The sequence below is a fragment of the Folsomia candida genome, unplaced genomic scaffold (assembly GCF_002217175.1).
Source record: "Folsomia candida strain VU population unplaced genomic scaffold, ASM221717v1 Fcan01_Sc002, whole genome shotgun sequence".
In the NCBI taxonomy this organism is placed as follows: domain Eukaryota; kingdom Metazoa; phylum Arthropoda; class Collembola; order Entomobryomorpha; family Isotomidae; genus Folsomia; species Folsomia candida.
The window spans coordinates 16,524,261-16,538,126 of record NW_019091194.1 but is presented as its reverse complement, the minus strand read 5'-3'; the positions used below and the strand labels follow the sequence as shown (position 1 = coordinate 16,538,126).

Below are 13,866 nucleotides of genomic sequence, written 5' to 3'. Positions count from 1 at the left end.
TACGAATTGAACGAATAATGGAATAAAGACACTTCGCTCGTGGTACTGCAAATAAACGTGTTGAAAACTTACACAAATGGTCAATTCTTTTGTAATTTGTTGGGTACAAAGCACAATTCTTTTTCTGACAGACGCAACCACATGAACGAATTTGGACAAGTAAAAACGAAAGCAGCAAATAAGGGGGCTGCTTTATCAAAACGAGGTGAAAACGGCACTAATTATTGAAAAATCGGTAGAAAATGAATTCCCTTAAAAACTATTTATAAGCACTATGTACATACATAAAAGTGAAAACTCTGCCAATAAATTAGACGCGCACTTGTTGACTCGCCATGAAAGAAAATTACAGAATTAACCAATTTTTCACACTGTCCCATGTATTTGCATCCCATTGTAATTTGACACGTCTACCAAAGCCCCTTTGTTATATTAATAAGTTGTTTATGTTGTATAATTTTAAACACTCACTAACTGTCGTTTTCTCATTAGCATTGCTTCAAACGACGCAGACTTCACTATTCTTAGTTGTCACTTATGACAAACAATGGATGAGCTGATTACCTCTCATTTGAAAATGAATAATACTTGAAATTATCAAAAATGCTTGTAATTAATATTGCCATATAATTTGCTAGGTTTGCATTCTCATATTTTATGTGGCTGAAATTCCGTTGAAAATTTAACCATTCAAACTAAATTGATGAGCATCATATAGAATTTAGTTTAGATTTGCATTTATTTGTGCCACTCTGAATAAAGACTCTTTTCTCCTCTGGCAAAGAAGAATCTGGGGAGCCGTGAAAAATGGGGAGCGTGAAATGATCTAAAAATGACTGGGAGAGAAATATTTAAATATATTCAACTTGCCAGCATTAATTTCGCAAAACTGATTCGACTGAACCGATTCAACTGTCATAAATATTTTGACACAGAGGACGAAGTCATGCTGTGTTCTAGAACACAATGGTCGATCAACAATGAACGCATGCATACATGTATTAAATGTATGTCTGAATTTAATCCTTTTCTAGAAGAACGTGAACGATCCGAAAGCTAAAAGAGTGATGATGTGTAGTTGAAAAAAACTCTTCGTTCTATTAATCTCGCATATTTTTACGAAGTCGAAAATATTTCGAACTATGTATCACAAGCACCAAATGTTTAAGCAAATTCTTATCGATTAGTATTTAAAATCTTTTACCCGGGGGGAAATTTCATGGCTGTTGGCACAAATAAGTATTTACAGATCTTGCCTTGACTTGACTACGGTACGCATGAAGTGAGAGAAATCAATTTCTTAGATTCTTTCTATGAGCAGGTTTTGTTATGCGGACATATTTATTAGCCAACTGGCTTTGTCCTCAAACCTTCATTCATGCAGAATTGTAATCACCAGGAAGAGATACCAAAAATATTATTCCTTTCTCATCTGCACACTAATTGGGAATTAAAATTGTGGTGTATTACCAGCACATACAGAAATGAAGATATTTTAGTTTGGGTCTCCGTGTCCAACCACCAACACAGACGGCATCTGTATGTATTGGTGCGTGAACGTGCGCATTATCACATTAACATGATGATGAAAAATGTCTCCGTCAAAATCCGACGTTACTTTTGAAAAACAAGCGCGTTATTATTTATATCTCTCCCACATTTCAGCAATTGTCACCCATTATGATTTTGGTGAAATTGAGCATCATCGCAATGGTTTGAATGGAAGTAAATAATTTTATTAATGACATGATGGCTTCTTATTTATTCGACGTTGCTATTTTTCGTGTCGAAAGGAAAATACACCGATGATACAATTTAATGTAGAACAAAAAATGCACCAAGTGAAAGGATTGAGGGAAGAAGCGAGGATAACAATGCGATGATGATGGTGAGAAGTTCATTGCATTATTCAGCACCCTTCATAACCACAATAAAATCTGAAACGATGATTTGTTTGAAGTGTAGAAACCCTAATAGATTTAAAGGCAGTACAACAGAAGGATGATGCTCGTCGTATTTAGATCCACCCGTACAGTGCAATTTATGGGCAGTTTGCAACAGTGGGTAGCCATCCAACCTTGTCTACTCAAACCAGAAGTGTTATATTAAATCATTCACTAACTTTATAGTTGAAACATTTATAGCCTTGGCGTGGCCCGAGTCGGTATTCGCTGAATACTCTAATCCAATATAGAAGTTGATGTGGTGACGTATCGATGTCGGTCAATTCGGAACAATTGTTAGTGTGTGATGGCCATTTTTCAGAGACATTCATATGCAAAATTTTTGTAATTGCTAAATTCTGCATATTAATTTTCATATGGATTGATTTCGCACAAAGTTTTTCTGCATATGTATTACTACATTTTGTGTCAGTTTAACAGTAAAGTTAATCCCCCAAGCTACCCCGGTGCAAAAACCTTGGATTTGGCATTTGGATCATCTTCGGACTCCATTCCTTATTTGGCTTTGGTCTAAATGCTGGACAATTCGTCAATTCGATGAGTCTAACGAGAGTATAGGCAGACAGACCGTATTCGGCTACATAAACCCTGGTTCGGACTAAAAGTTATTTCGTCCAAGGTGTAGGAATGGTAGCGTAGTATGTACCTAACTTACTTGGGAGGAGGAAAGGAAGCGTTGAAAGTTTGGTGTTATTATTGCATACAGTTTGCCATAAAAATGCCCAAAAGCATCCATTATCTTCACTTGCACTGCCACTGCAGTGACCACAGAGAGATAAGAAATGGTGTATTATTATAGAATGGGAGAACCTACAATAAAGTCTTTGGTGAACCGATGCATCAGTATTCAAAGTAATTATCAACGCACAATGCCCGTATCCCGTTAGCAGCCGTCCAAAAAAAGTTCCTTTCATTCCACTCATTGAGGTGGCCAACAAAAGAGTCGAGTTTCTTCAAAGTCAATGTTGATGGGAGCACGATGCGGATTTTTTTTACTTGCCCATCCTCCATTTTCGTGAATTTGATTACTTTTCTCCTCAGTAGGTTAAGAACTATCCACCACTGCGAGAAGATCATCCATCAACAGATGTGACGACGCCGAGAATAGCATCGATCCCTCTCTAGGACAAGGAGGATACGACGACGAATCTCAGCCACGTTCTCTCAATCTCATGTTGTCTGTCACTCCTGTTGGTCTGAAGGGATCCGTATAAAATGTAAAATGCCTTATCTCGCCCTCCCTCGGGTAAGCATTTCTGCATACGCTCAGGCACCGGCATCTTACAGCATAATATATATGCAGTCGTGGTGGCTTATAAATTCAAATCCCATCCAATCCGGTAGTTTCAATCCAATCCTCAAATATAACAATAACGTAGTTTGATTGCACTAAAGGTGTCCCAGAAATAGTTGTAATATTGGAACACGATACAGCAGTTTGTTTACCCACTAAAAGACGACTCAAAGTTATCTAGTTTTTTTTTCTCCCATGTAGCAGTCCACCAAGTGTACATAAGCACATATACATACATCCACTGCTACCTTACTTGCACCACATCTTGAGAAAATCTTCAGCACCCGTTATATGTACTGGGTTACGTTGTACATATATATCTAAAATCTGCATCGCACACTTACCACGTTCAATTGCGGAAAATTTCTTTCATCGAAGTTATAAAGGGGAATAAATTTACAAAGGGTGCTTTCAGTTTTGGGCTAACGTTGACGCAGATCGGTGTGTATGCGGTGTTGTCGTTAGTTGTGTTCCGACGTCCACTTACATTTGAAGGGAATGAAAGTGACCAGACCTACAATTAGTGCGCACGCATGGGGTTAGCAAGATTTGCCAGAAAGCAGTGAAACTATAATTAATTAAGGCTCGAGAACTTTGTTCAAAATTTGCATTTCTGTGGAAAACTTGACAAAGCAGAAAGACATGGGTGCCACTCGGGCATTGGTTTTCATATGTGTGGTGCACATCATTTTTGGATTGGACTCTGTCTTGTCCAAACCTGCGAGTTCTTCCGGTAAGCAAATAATCATGTTATTTTCTTCTCCTGGTTTGAAGGGTATGGTTAAAATACACAGCATACAAACTGGTTGCGATTATTTTATTGGGTGCACAAACTGACGTCACTTTTGGCATCTTAGATTCTCCAACTGCCTCACAAATCCCGTCTTCATTTTCTGGGCCTGGATTTGCACAGTTCTCATCGTCCTCACCAGCAGCTAGGAGTGGCTCCTCCGTGCCACGAAAAGTGGTCACATCCTGGAGTGACAATGGATGGCAAGGTTCGGCGAGACTGCCGTCATCGTCCCAGACCGGAGGGAATGAGAACAGCAGGTACAGAATTAGCCGTGATGGCAGTTTATCTCTTAGCTTGCAACATCAACAGCCTCAGCAACAGCCTTCTACTAATAATATTAACATTAACAACGATAACCAAGCAAATGGTCAGAGAAATTTCGCCTCTGTTGAATCGGAATCTGACCCAAAACTAATAATAACCATTAACAAAGATGATCGTGACTCGCATCCATCATACCCATTCCATAAGTATCACCATCACCAACTCAATAACCACAATACTAACAATGATAAGAAAGCTTTACCCACTGAACTTCGATCCTTTTCCGTGGTATTGTCCGATGTAGAAGTTGTTGGGAATTATGACCACCCAAATTCAATGCTACCCAAGGATACGTATGCCAAAGCCGGGGTGAAGAGCTATAACATCCATTCAAACAGCATCCACCGAATGAACGCCTCATGGAAACTTAATTCCCCTGATTCGTCACCCACGTCCGACGAGTTGCAAAAATTCCTCAGCCTCTTCGCCACTAATGATGACAATTCAAACGATGGTCAGCATCAAAGTCGATATAAAAACCTGAGAGACGACAATGACCATAAAGAAGAAGAAGAGAAAGAAGAAGTCTCTGGTGCAGACAACAATTATAAAATTGCACAAGCCACTAGTCCCATTCAGCATAATTCTTCGTCTTCCTCCGTAATTAAAAGCTACGAAGGATTAGTGCCACTACCTTCGAATGATGCAAATCATTCCAAAACTGTGCCCGAGTCTCCGCTCAAGGTTGTCAACGACCTAGATTTGCCACCGTTTACCACTTGGTATGAATCATCAAGAACCATTCCAAACGACGACAACAACAATGACGGCGACGACAATAATAAGACGACACTTGCTGCTGCAGAGGATGGCGATACAACAAAAGTGATCGTGGGACACGAACTCATTTCTGCGCTCAAGGAAAGCAATGACACATTGGCCAACAAAGACGGGCAACGCACTCATCGGAAACAAGTTGGACGAGGGTTGAGAAGGGTGAACACTAGTCAAGAGCAAAGTGATCAAAAATCAATAAACTCGACCAAACAGGAACAGAGTATGAAAACTGATGAAAATAATTCTTCAACAATTTTTTTAAAAGACGATTCTACGATTAAAACTTCAGACGACACGGGACGAAGATCATCCTCAGAATACTACAGTGACCCTGTTGTTGAAAGTACTCAAAAAATTCTCAAAATCACAGACCCTCAACAATCTGCCAGCGATTTGAAACGATTAATCTCCCTTCTAATCAACAATGATGGCGAGAATAAAAATAAGAGTGGAACTGAAATTGTCAACATTCTTGTAAATCCAAACACAAATTCAGAGAATAATAAGCAAAAACTCTTGTTTCTGAAATCTCCTCAGATCCAATCCTTACTGAGAACGATGATTTCGAACACAAATTCCCCCTTATCCCCAACCATGCAACAATTAGCAGGGGCATTTCAATTACAGAACAGCACCACGAGTTTCTTAAACAAGGGGAACCATTATGGCTCTAATAATAATAATCATAACAATAATCATAATGCATTAACGGGAGGCGAGTCAGCTTTAAACACACCCGATGGATTTCCTCTAACTGGTTCTGGCTTCCTGAATTTGCACCATCCAAACTTGCAATTTCATCAAGCACTTCATCATCTTGTGGCAAATGGCAGTGCTCCCACGAGTATTAACGCCATCACGAAAACCAACATTATCAACATTTTTGTTCTCAATTTCAATGGCTCGAACCCCAAGATTAATCCCAAGATTCCTACAAAATTCTCAAACTTCCCCACTTTCTCCTCCTCTGACATCAGACCAGTGCTGCTGGAAAATGTTCAACCTGGACATAATAACCATAATCATAATAATAACCAAAATAAAGCTCCGCATTTAATGATACTGAATAAACTAATGAATTCTCAAGACTTTGGGAGTGGTGCTTCCTCTTCTTCAAATAACCGGGTGACAACGACGGAGATGAATGAAGCTGCAATTCAGTTGCCCCCATTTCGCCGAACTCCGCCCCTCAACGGCATGTTGAGACCACCGGTTAAATCTTTCAAGTCAACGGTGGTGCCTTCCGGACTGAAGGATCACTTGTGGACAGCACCCACACCCGTTCCCATCACTTTCGGCAACAAAATTAACATTCTCGACCTTCTTCCTGGAGATATTGACTCCATCACATCGGTTCAATATGGACCATCGTCCGCCTCCGCATCTGGAATAAAGACTAATGGATACCCACCGGGTGTTGGCAATGATGACGGTGGTGGTGGTGACAATGTGATGAAGAATGAGCAGGAATCCCTTTCTCTCGCCACTCATAATCATGGGTCACCCAGCTTAATCCCGATGAAGGAGTATTTCTCCGACTTTCTCCCAGACAAGAGCAGAGACCCAGGTGGGAGTCATGACTTATTGCATGAAACAATATCACCCACACCCAAACCTAGTGTTCCCAGTGGATTTTGGTTGGTAGATAGGAAAAAACCATTGGGAAATCATGCGGATATTATGGCTTATCTTAAATCCACACCTGCTGCTGCAACAGCAACCTCTCCTGTTACGGAAGCCCCGCTGCCCCCACAATTGGCTCACTTGGCCTGGATACTTGAGGCACATGGGAAAAATCCTCATTCTCCTCATCATCAGGCACAAAGTCAGGTTGATGAGTTGATGGCCACAAGGCTGCAAGGTGTCACGCAAAGTGATAAGAAGAAAATCGTCGTCAACAAAAAAATATTTGTGGCAGCTGGGTCTGGCGAGTCTCTGAATCAAAGCTACGATGACCCAGATTTCATTGACTCTGAAGATAAAGTGGACTCAATGATGGAGGCTGAAGAAACGATAATTAGTCCATTTCTCCACCGTAATAGTAATCATCACCACAATTTAACTGAACATGCCCCGATGCCAACTTTCCTTCAACACCTTCAGGGTTTGAAGAATGAACACAAATTCTGGGATCAGTTCAATATGACCAAATTCGTGCTAGGACACAATTCCATTAGCGAAACGGATAATGCCACCTCGTCATCGTCATCAGAGCAAGCAAATAGTCAGAGCAGCATGGAGCGAAATAATGGAACAAGCAGTACTTCGAAGCCTCCAGCTTTCTCCAAATTTGGAATAAAAATCCCGGAAGGAGGATTTCCGGAAGAATTGGTTAGTCACCCTCAACGCCTTCGCAAGGTCATGGCAGCCATTGGTTATAGTGCATTGCCCACGATTGCGGCTGGAGCAGCAGCTACGTGGCCGTTTTGGGCACCACTTTTAGGGAAAAAGAGACGCCGAAGAGATGCTCGCCCACTCAGACAGAGGGTCAGAAATGCTAAAATTAGTTCCGTGTTCGACAACATGGACGTTGGAAAGACGAGCAGCAGTAGAAGTTTTAATACGACTACCACAACAATTTATAAGCCATTCCAAGAGCAGCAGCGTAGTGGTGGTGGGAGCAACGGTGATGTGAAGAAGTTGGGAGTGCAAACCACACCAGGTTCTGATCTCACACTCACAAGAAAAGGACCCATCGTCAATATTTCAACACCGATTAAGGAGACAATAAAAAATGGCACAAACTCATTATTGTCCTCAGAAAGACAAATGGAGCCAAAATCAACAATCAATCCCAGTGGCGATAATGATGATGGTGAAAAGTGGATCAAAGTTAAAATCACCGAGGCATCACCTACTTTGGCCGTGGCGAGTGTGAAGAAGACGACGACGACGATGGCACCAAACCACCATCATCAGAATGATCCTGACAAAAAACACAATACTACCAGCACCAACAATAGATTTTTGGGTAATGGGGAACCACAAGATGCAGATGTACCGTTGCTTAAGAATTTTCTGAAAAACGTTCTCACTAATGAATGGGCCATTCCTACCGCAGCAGATTCATCAAAGCCTCATCCCCAGCAACATATAAACCCTCATTACGATCAGCCTAATCTTGCCCAACAATTTGGATCTTCTTCTTCTTCGTCGTCGTCATCATCTTATAATCTCGACACCAATAGCAATGTTGGCACTAACAGCGGTAACATCAGCAGCAGCAGCTATTTCAGCTCTTTTCCCTCGTCGACAAAGCCCAAGAAGCCAGTCGTCATTATTCCTCATTCTTCGTCCTCTTCAGTCGTAATGGTGAACAAGAAAGGGGAACCACTTCGTCCGACTCCCACTGTTCATCACATCCACTACAATCAAAATAAACCGATGCTGTCATCAACACCTCAGGTCGTAACCGCATCACCCTCATCATCACTGCTCCCACAGTATCAGCAATTTGCCACCTTTGTCCCGCAAGGACAAAACATCAGTCTACTCGTCACTCCCAACACGAAAAACTCTTGGGTCAAAAATTCTCCTTCCGGATTGGACGAAAAACTGAAACAATATCAGCAGCTAAAACTTCGTTTGGCTCGAAGGAAAGCTGCCGAAGCGATTGAACAGTCGCAAAATTCGTACACGTCAGCAGCACTCCTCCCCCTTTGGTTTCCCATCATTTTTGGGAATGCTCAATAAAAACGGCCAAACTCAATCATATTCGAAAATGATGCACAAAAAATGTAGATATTAATGATGGTGAAATGGGAGCGGAGTAATTAAATAAATGACAAAACACAAACCGAGAGATAAAATCAAATCACACGTAGGCGACGGATTGAATGGGAGGAAGAAAGGACGAAGATGAGACGACGTGGATGAAATGAGCAAGCGTTGTTGTCGCCCCTGTGGCGAACATCCATAATCCATAATGGAATGACACATCGCAGATAAGAGATGTCAAACTATCTAATTTGCTTAATCATTCAACAACACACATTCAACACGCAATTTATTGTGCACTTGTCAATTCGACTTGTCTCACTCAATCTCGCTTGGTGCTTGTCCCCTGCGGGGAGTACTACATCCAATCTGCTGAGATAATCAACATTGACTTTAATGAATACGCACTAATGCAATAATCACGACAACGACGAGAAACATTTGGCACAATTGATCTCAACTCGTGGTTAATCCATTTGTTTAAACCAAAGAAATCAACCTTTGCTGGCAATATAGCCTCATCAACATGTCTCTTCAATTGCGCATACATAAAAAATGCACGTGATCATCGTCATTCAAGACGCTCTCTGTAATATGGGTTGGTGTCAATACACCTGGCGTGGTGGTTGTTGTACATATGTAAATCTATGTATAGTTAAACTACTTAATAATAATGGGTAATGGGTACAGGGAATAACTTAACGGGGGCTAAAGTGCAATAACATTGATTTAATAATGGGAAATATATATTTAACTTACGTACTAACATGCGACTCATTAACTGTAAAAATGCAATATAAAATTGTGCAATAATATTGTTAGTTTATTTTAATTTTTAAATACTTATGATAATTTGACTGAATATTTGACTATTCACAGTACGAAAGACTTGACGAACGGACGGACCACTGACCGTATTGACGTTGGAAGGAACAACAGACGTTTACACAAGTGGGAAAAAACGGAAGAAATTTCTGACGAGGCAGAGACAGAGAATGACGATGGTGAAGGGACAAACTTGGCCCAGTCTCTCAACTCAATGACATCACATTTGTTGGAAAAGGCAGACGAATCCTTGGAAAATTCTTCAGAAAGGGATGTTTTCATTGAAGGCAACAAAAATGAGGATGGAACCTCGACGGATCAGAATGAGACGGACGAAATGACCAGTGACGAGGAGGCAAGTCCCACCAATGACCCCAAGACTGCCTCCATCAGCACTTGGCATGATGAGGAGATTGAGGACAAGATGACGGACAAGCAAAAATCCGACGGGAATCCAACCACACCTAAAGGATTGACCACTTGGAGTGCCGTGAATGGAGGTGGAGGGTCTTACATTAAGGGCTCCGTCCAGAAAATTCCAAGCGAGTACACTGTTTCAGGGGCTCTGAGTTTCAACGGGGTCGACAGGTCATCCACTTCGAGTGTTGACCTCGTAACAAAGGAAAGGTCATCCACTAACCAACCCACCACTGAAATTCCACGGACAACAAAAAATGTTCAATCAACATCTGCATCCACCTCGACTGTTCCCATGCTAAATTCGAAGAGGAGAAAGCCTTACCATAAAAACAAGAAGGTGGTTCAGCCATCCAAATTTGTGAAACAACCTCTCGCCGAAATTACTGCAGAGGCGGTATGTATACATTTTACATGATAAATATATTTACACAGTATAAATTATACTCAAGTATTTTCTTACTAGCCGCATTATATCTGTAGCTAAAAAATGCTAAGGCACTTGAAATACCAGAGGGTTATATTTGATTAACTTTTTTTCAGATCGGGACGGATGCTACGCACACCATTTACAAAACCAAAGTTATCGACCCTCAGACTAAAGTTGCAGCTGATTATGCTTACACCACAAAAAAGCCCCAATGGCCATACCAATTGCCGGTGAAGAAAATTGTGACAACCAAACGTCCCATGGCTTTCTCCAGAATCACGGCCAAGCCAAAAAACCCTTACGTTCCCAAACGTCCTCTGACTCCCATGACGCTAAGCAATCCAACCACAACGACACCATCCACGACCACAACCTACCATAGAAATCCGGCCCCCTTAATGTACCCTTTCCCCACCATCTCCTTTACCAACTTGGGATTGGTAAGATTAGTTTCTTGATTATTTTACCCGGCGTCGGGATATATTAAAAAATAATAATTTGCATAATGACCGACTGACAATGTTTACTCTCTGATTTCGACCGGACTAATTTTACAAAAAAACATGAAATTAGCCCGGTAGAAATTCGAGTCTAGCCGTCAAGAACTTTGCATTGTTAGTTAGTAAACTGCAGTACCGTATAATGCTTAAATTGTTCATTGATTTTACATTAAATGTCTGTACTTTCATTACAGATGGACTTCCTAAGAAGCCAAATTATCCCACGCATTGGTTTATCCCTGATCAGCTTCATGGCAGCGTCCCCATTAATATTGTCCATGATTGGGGCCACTGCCGTCGGGAGAAAGCGGCGCAGTTTAGACAATACTCAAATTCTAGACACTGACAGAGTACAATTTGAGTATATTAGCAATCCAAATATAAAAAATTTGCCAAAATTTGATTTTTCCACAATCAAAAAGAAATTGAACAAATTAGAAATGATTCACCAGAAAAAGCCAAGAAAATCGATTGCGACGCAGGTGACAGAAATTGTATCCAAACTGATGAAGTCCAAGGCGTTTTCCATGCTCAAGTCTAAATTCCTCGAGGCACATGACTCTTCGCAATCTCCGCAAGATTCGCGAATTAGCAGAAACAAATCCAAGCATTGATAAATTCGACTAAAAAAGTAATTGATTTCTTGACCGTGAAATGTGGTTTTAGATCAAGTGGGCTTATTTGTTATTTATTTTCATACATGGACGAAACATTTGCCGATCAGTATTATTTATTATAAAAAGAATCAACATAATATTTAAGCCCCTGCTGCAATTATTTTTTTGCTCACTCTAAATGTAACTGAATAATGTGTGTGTGTGTGAATGTCGTATTAAAACCATGCCAAGTGTGCTCATACATATGAGGAAATAATTTGAATGTATTTGAAATCCGTCCGAATTAGCTTCTTACGACTTTAAAGGATTGAATTAACTTTGCCATTTATTGTCAATGTCATTGTTCAAGTTTGAAGTGAAAGAAACATTTCGAATTAAAATGAATGGTCAGTGACAGCAGTTGTGTGAGATTCGCATTTATTTTTGCAAACTTTTAATGAGCAGCAGGAAATATTATTGAGTTTTCTTTCAAAGATTTGAGACCCAGTGTGCCACATATTTGGTGCATTGCCATTGTAAGACGAGGTCCAGCATGACTTTGCTATTTTCCATTTATTTTCATTTCTCAGCGTTAAATAGCCAACTTGTGAATTCGAGTCCAACACATTTACCAAGTCGGTTGGAATGGATGTACAAACAATCTTTTCGATTTGTTTGGATTGCTAAATCTGCCCATTGTCCACTACCACCTTTTTGCCAACTCAGCTTAAATGTGTATTTGTATGTGCTTCTTGAAACCTCTCATTCATCATTCCTGCAGGTAGGCAGATAATAAGTCTCTCTTGTAATGAACAAAACTGACCGACATAGATCATGTATATTAGGGACATGCCTGTTAATCACGGGTGAATCACTCAATGCAATAATAATGGAGATGAGGTGTTGTGATCAGCACAATGTGTTGTTGAATCAGATTCGTGTCATGATATTATTATTATTATGATTATTATTAAATTGCGCAAATTCATCCAAACGTAAATACTGGTACAATTTGTTCCGAGATAAGTTATGTGGTTGTGAGACATCTGTTGTAGGTCGTCATTCTCGACAAGATGCGAATTATATGTATAAAATTAATTTTGACGTCGAAAAGGAAATCTGACATAAACTGGACTCGAAAAAAAAGACTACGGTTCTAGACATTCCAAAACTGGTAATGTTCATCGTAACACTCGAAAGACATCTGCTTTTAATTATGTGTATTGTTAAAACCAACATTTTTGCATAATCAGAGGGTGCTTCCGGCTATATTTATTCTTATTAGTGTTCTTAGTGGTTAATAATTTATTACTCATTGAATATGTTGAAGTTATCTATTTATTAATGTCTTTTGAATAAAAAGCTAAAAATAAAATAAATTGTAACTGTTGTGCAATCCTTTTGGTCTGCGAAATGAAAGACACGTCATACTTATTTACATTAGTTCATTGGCAAATAAAAGTATCACGTCCCACTATATACCTCGTCTCGGTAAGGAAATTCGTGTTCTAATTAAAACTCGTCGTCACTAATTGTTTAATTGTTGTCATTGCTCGCCAAACTATTGTCTTCCTATTTATCGGTATTGCAATCACACCACAAATGTCATGCTCAAGGTGCATATGGACGTTGAAATTAAGCTGCAATAAAAATAATTGCACCATTTTAGAACACCATGACCGATAGGTTTAAGACTTGGTGCAACAAAAATTCTGAAAACCCGTCATGAGAAAACTAACGCATGAAAATGGGTGAAAAATTAAAGATGAACCATACCGGTTTCTACAAAGCTCCCCTTGATCATCTAAGTTTCTTGATAATGATGTACATATGTACATGTACCGATAAGCAGCAGTACCCATAAGCATTGCAAGAGATATCAGTTTGCAGGGGTCAGACAAGATGAATGGCAAACTTTTTTTAAAAGAAAATTTGTAATTTTCATTTTGCATAGTTCGTTTCCTGACTGTTTCCATACCTTTGCACTTATTTAATACCACAAGTTGCCACGATTGCTTGACCTTAAGTATCTAGGTAACGCTTCTCCCTTAACGGTTGCGACAAATGGTCGAGTTACAAAAAAAATATTCATTTTTGAATTGGCACTTTGTCGATGGTGAAAAGTACCAAAAAGTACAAATCCTTATAACTTTTGAATGGGCAGACATAGATACTTAGTTCTTGAGGATGAAATCATCGTAATTTTTTGATTGATTTTTTAAGCTAAAA

The 13,866-nt window shown here is 39.9% G+C and overlaps 1 protein-coding gene across 1 annotated transcript; it reads left to right on the top strand.

Moving 5' to 3' along the window:
• Positions 1-9,704: 9,704 nt before the first annotated feature.
• On the top strand, positions 9,705-13,033 carry LOC110844922. Its single transcript, XM_035847907.1, has 3 exons — positions 9,705-10,508; positions 10,655-10,981; positions 11,236-13,033. The coding sequence occupies exons 1-3, from the start codon at positions 9,909-9,911 to the stop codon at positions 11,653-11,655; spliced, it is 1,347 nt and encodes a 448-aa protein (XP_035703800.1). The 5' UTR covers positions 9,705-9,908; the 3' UTR covers positions 11,656-13,033.
• The last annotated feature ends 833 nt before the right edge of the window (positions 13,034-13,866 follow it).

Bases quoted from the DNA above. Each gene is read 5' to 3' on its own strand.
- LOC110844922 (XM_035847907.1), top strand. From the start codon at position 9,909: ATGACATCACATTTGTTGGAAAAGGCAGACGAATCCTTGGAAAATTCT. The intron at 10,509-10,654 runs GTATGTATACAT...ACTTTTTTTCAG, and splicing joins CCGAAATTACTGCAGAGGCG to ATCGGGACGGATGCTACGCA. The intron at 10,982-11,235 runs GTAAGATTAGTT...CTTTCATTACAG, and splicing joins CCTTTACCAACTTGGGATTG to ATGGACTTCCTAAGAAGCCA.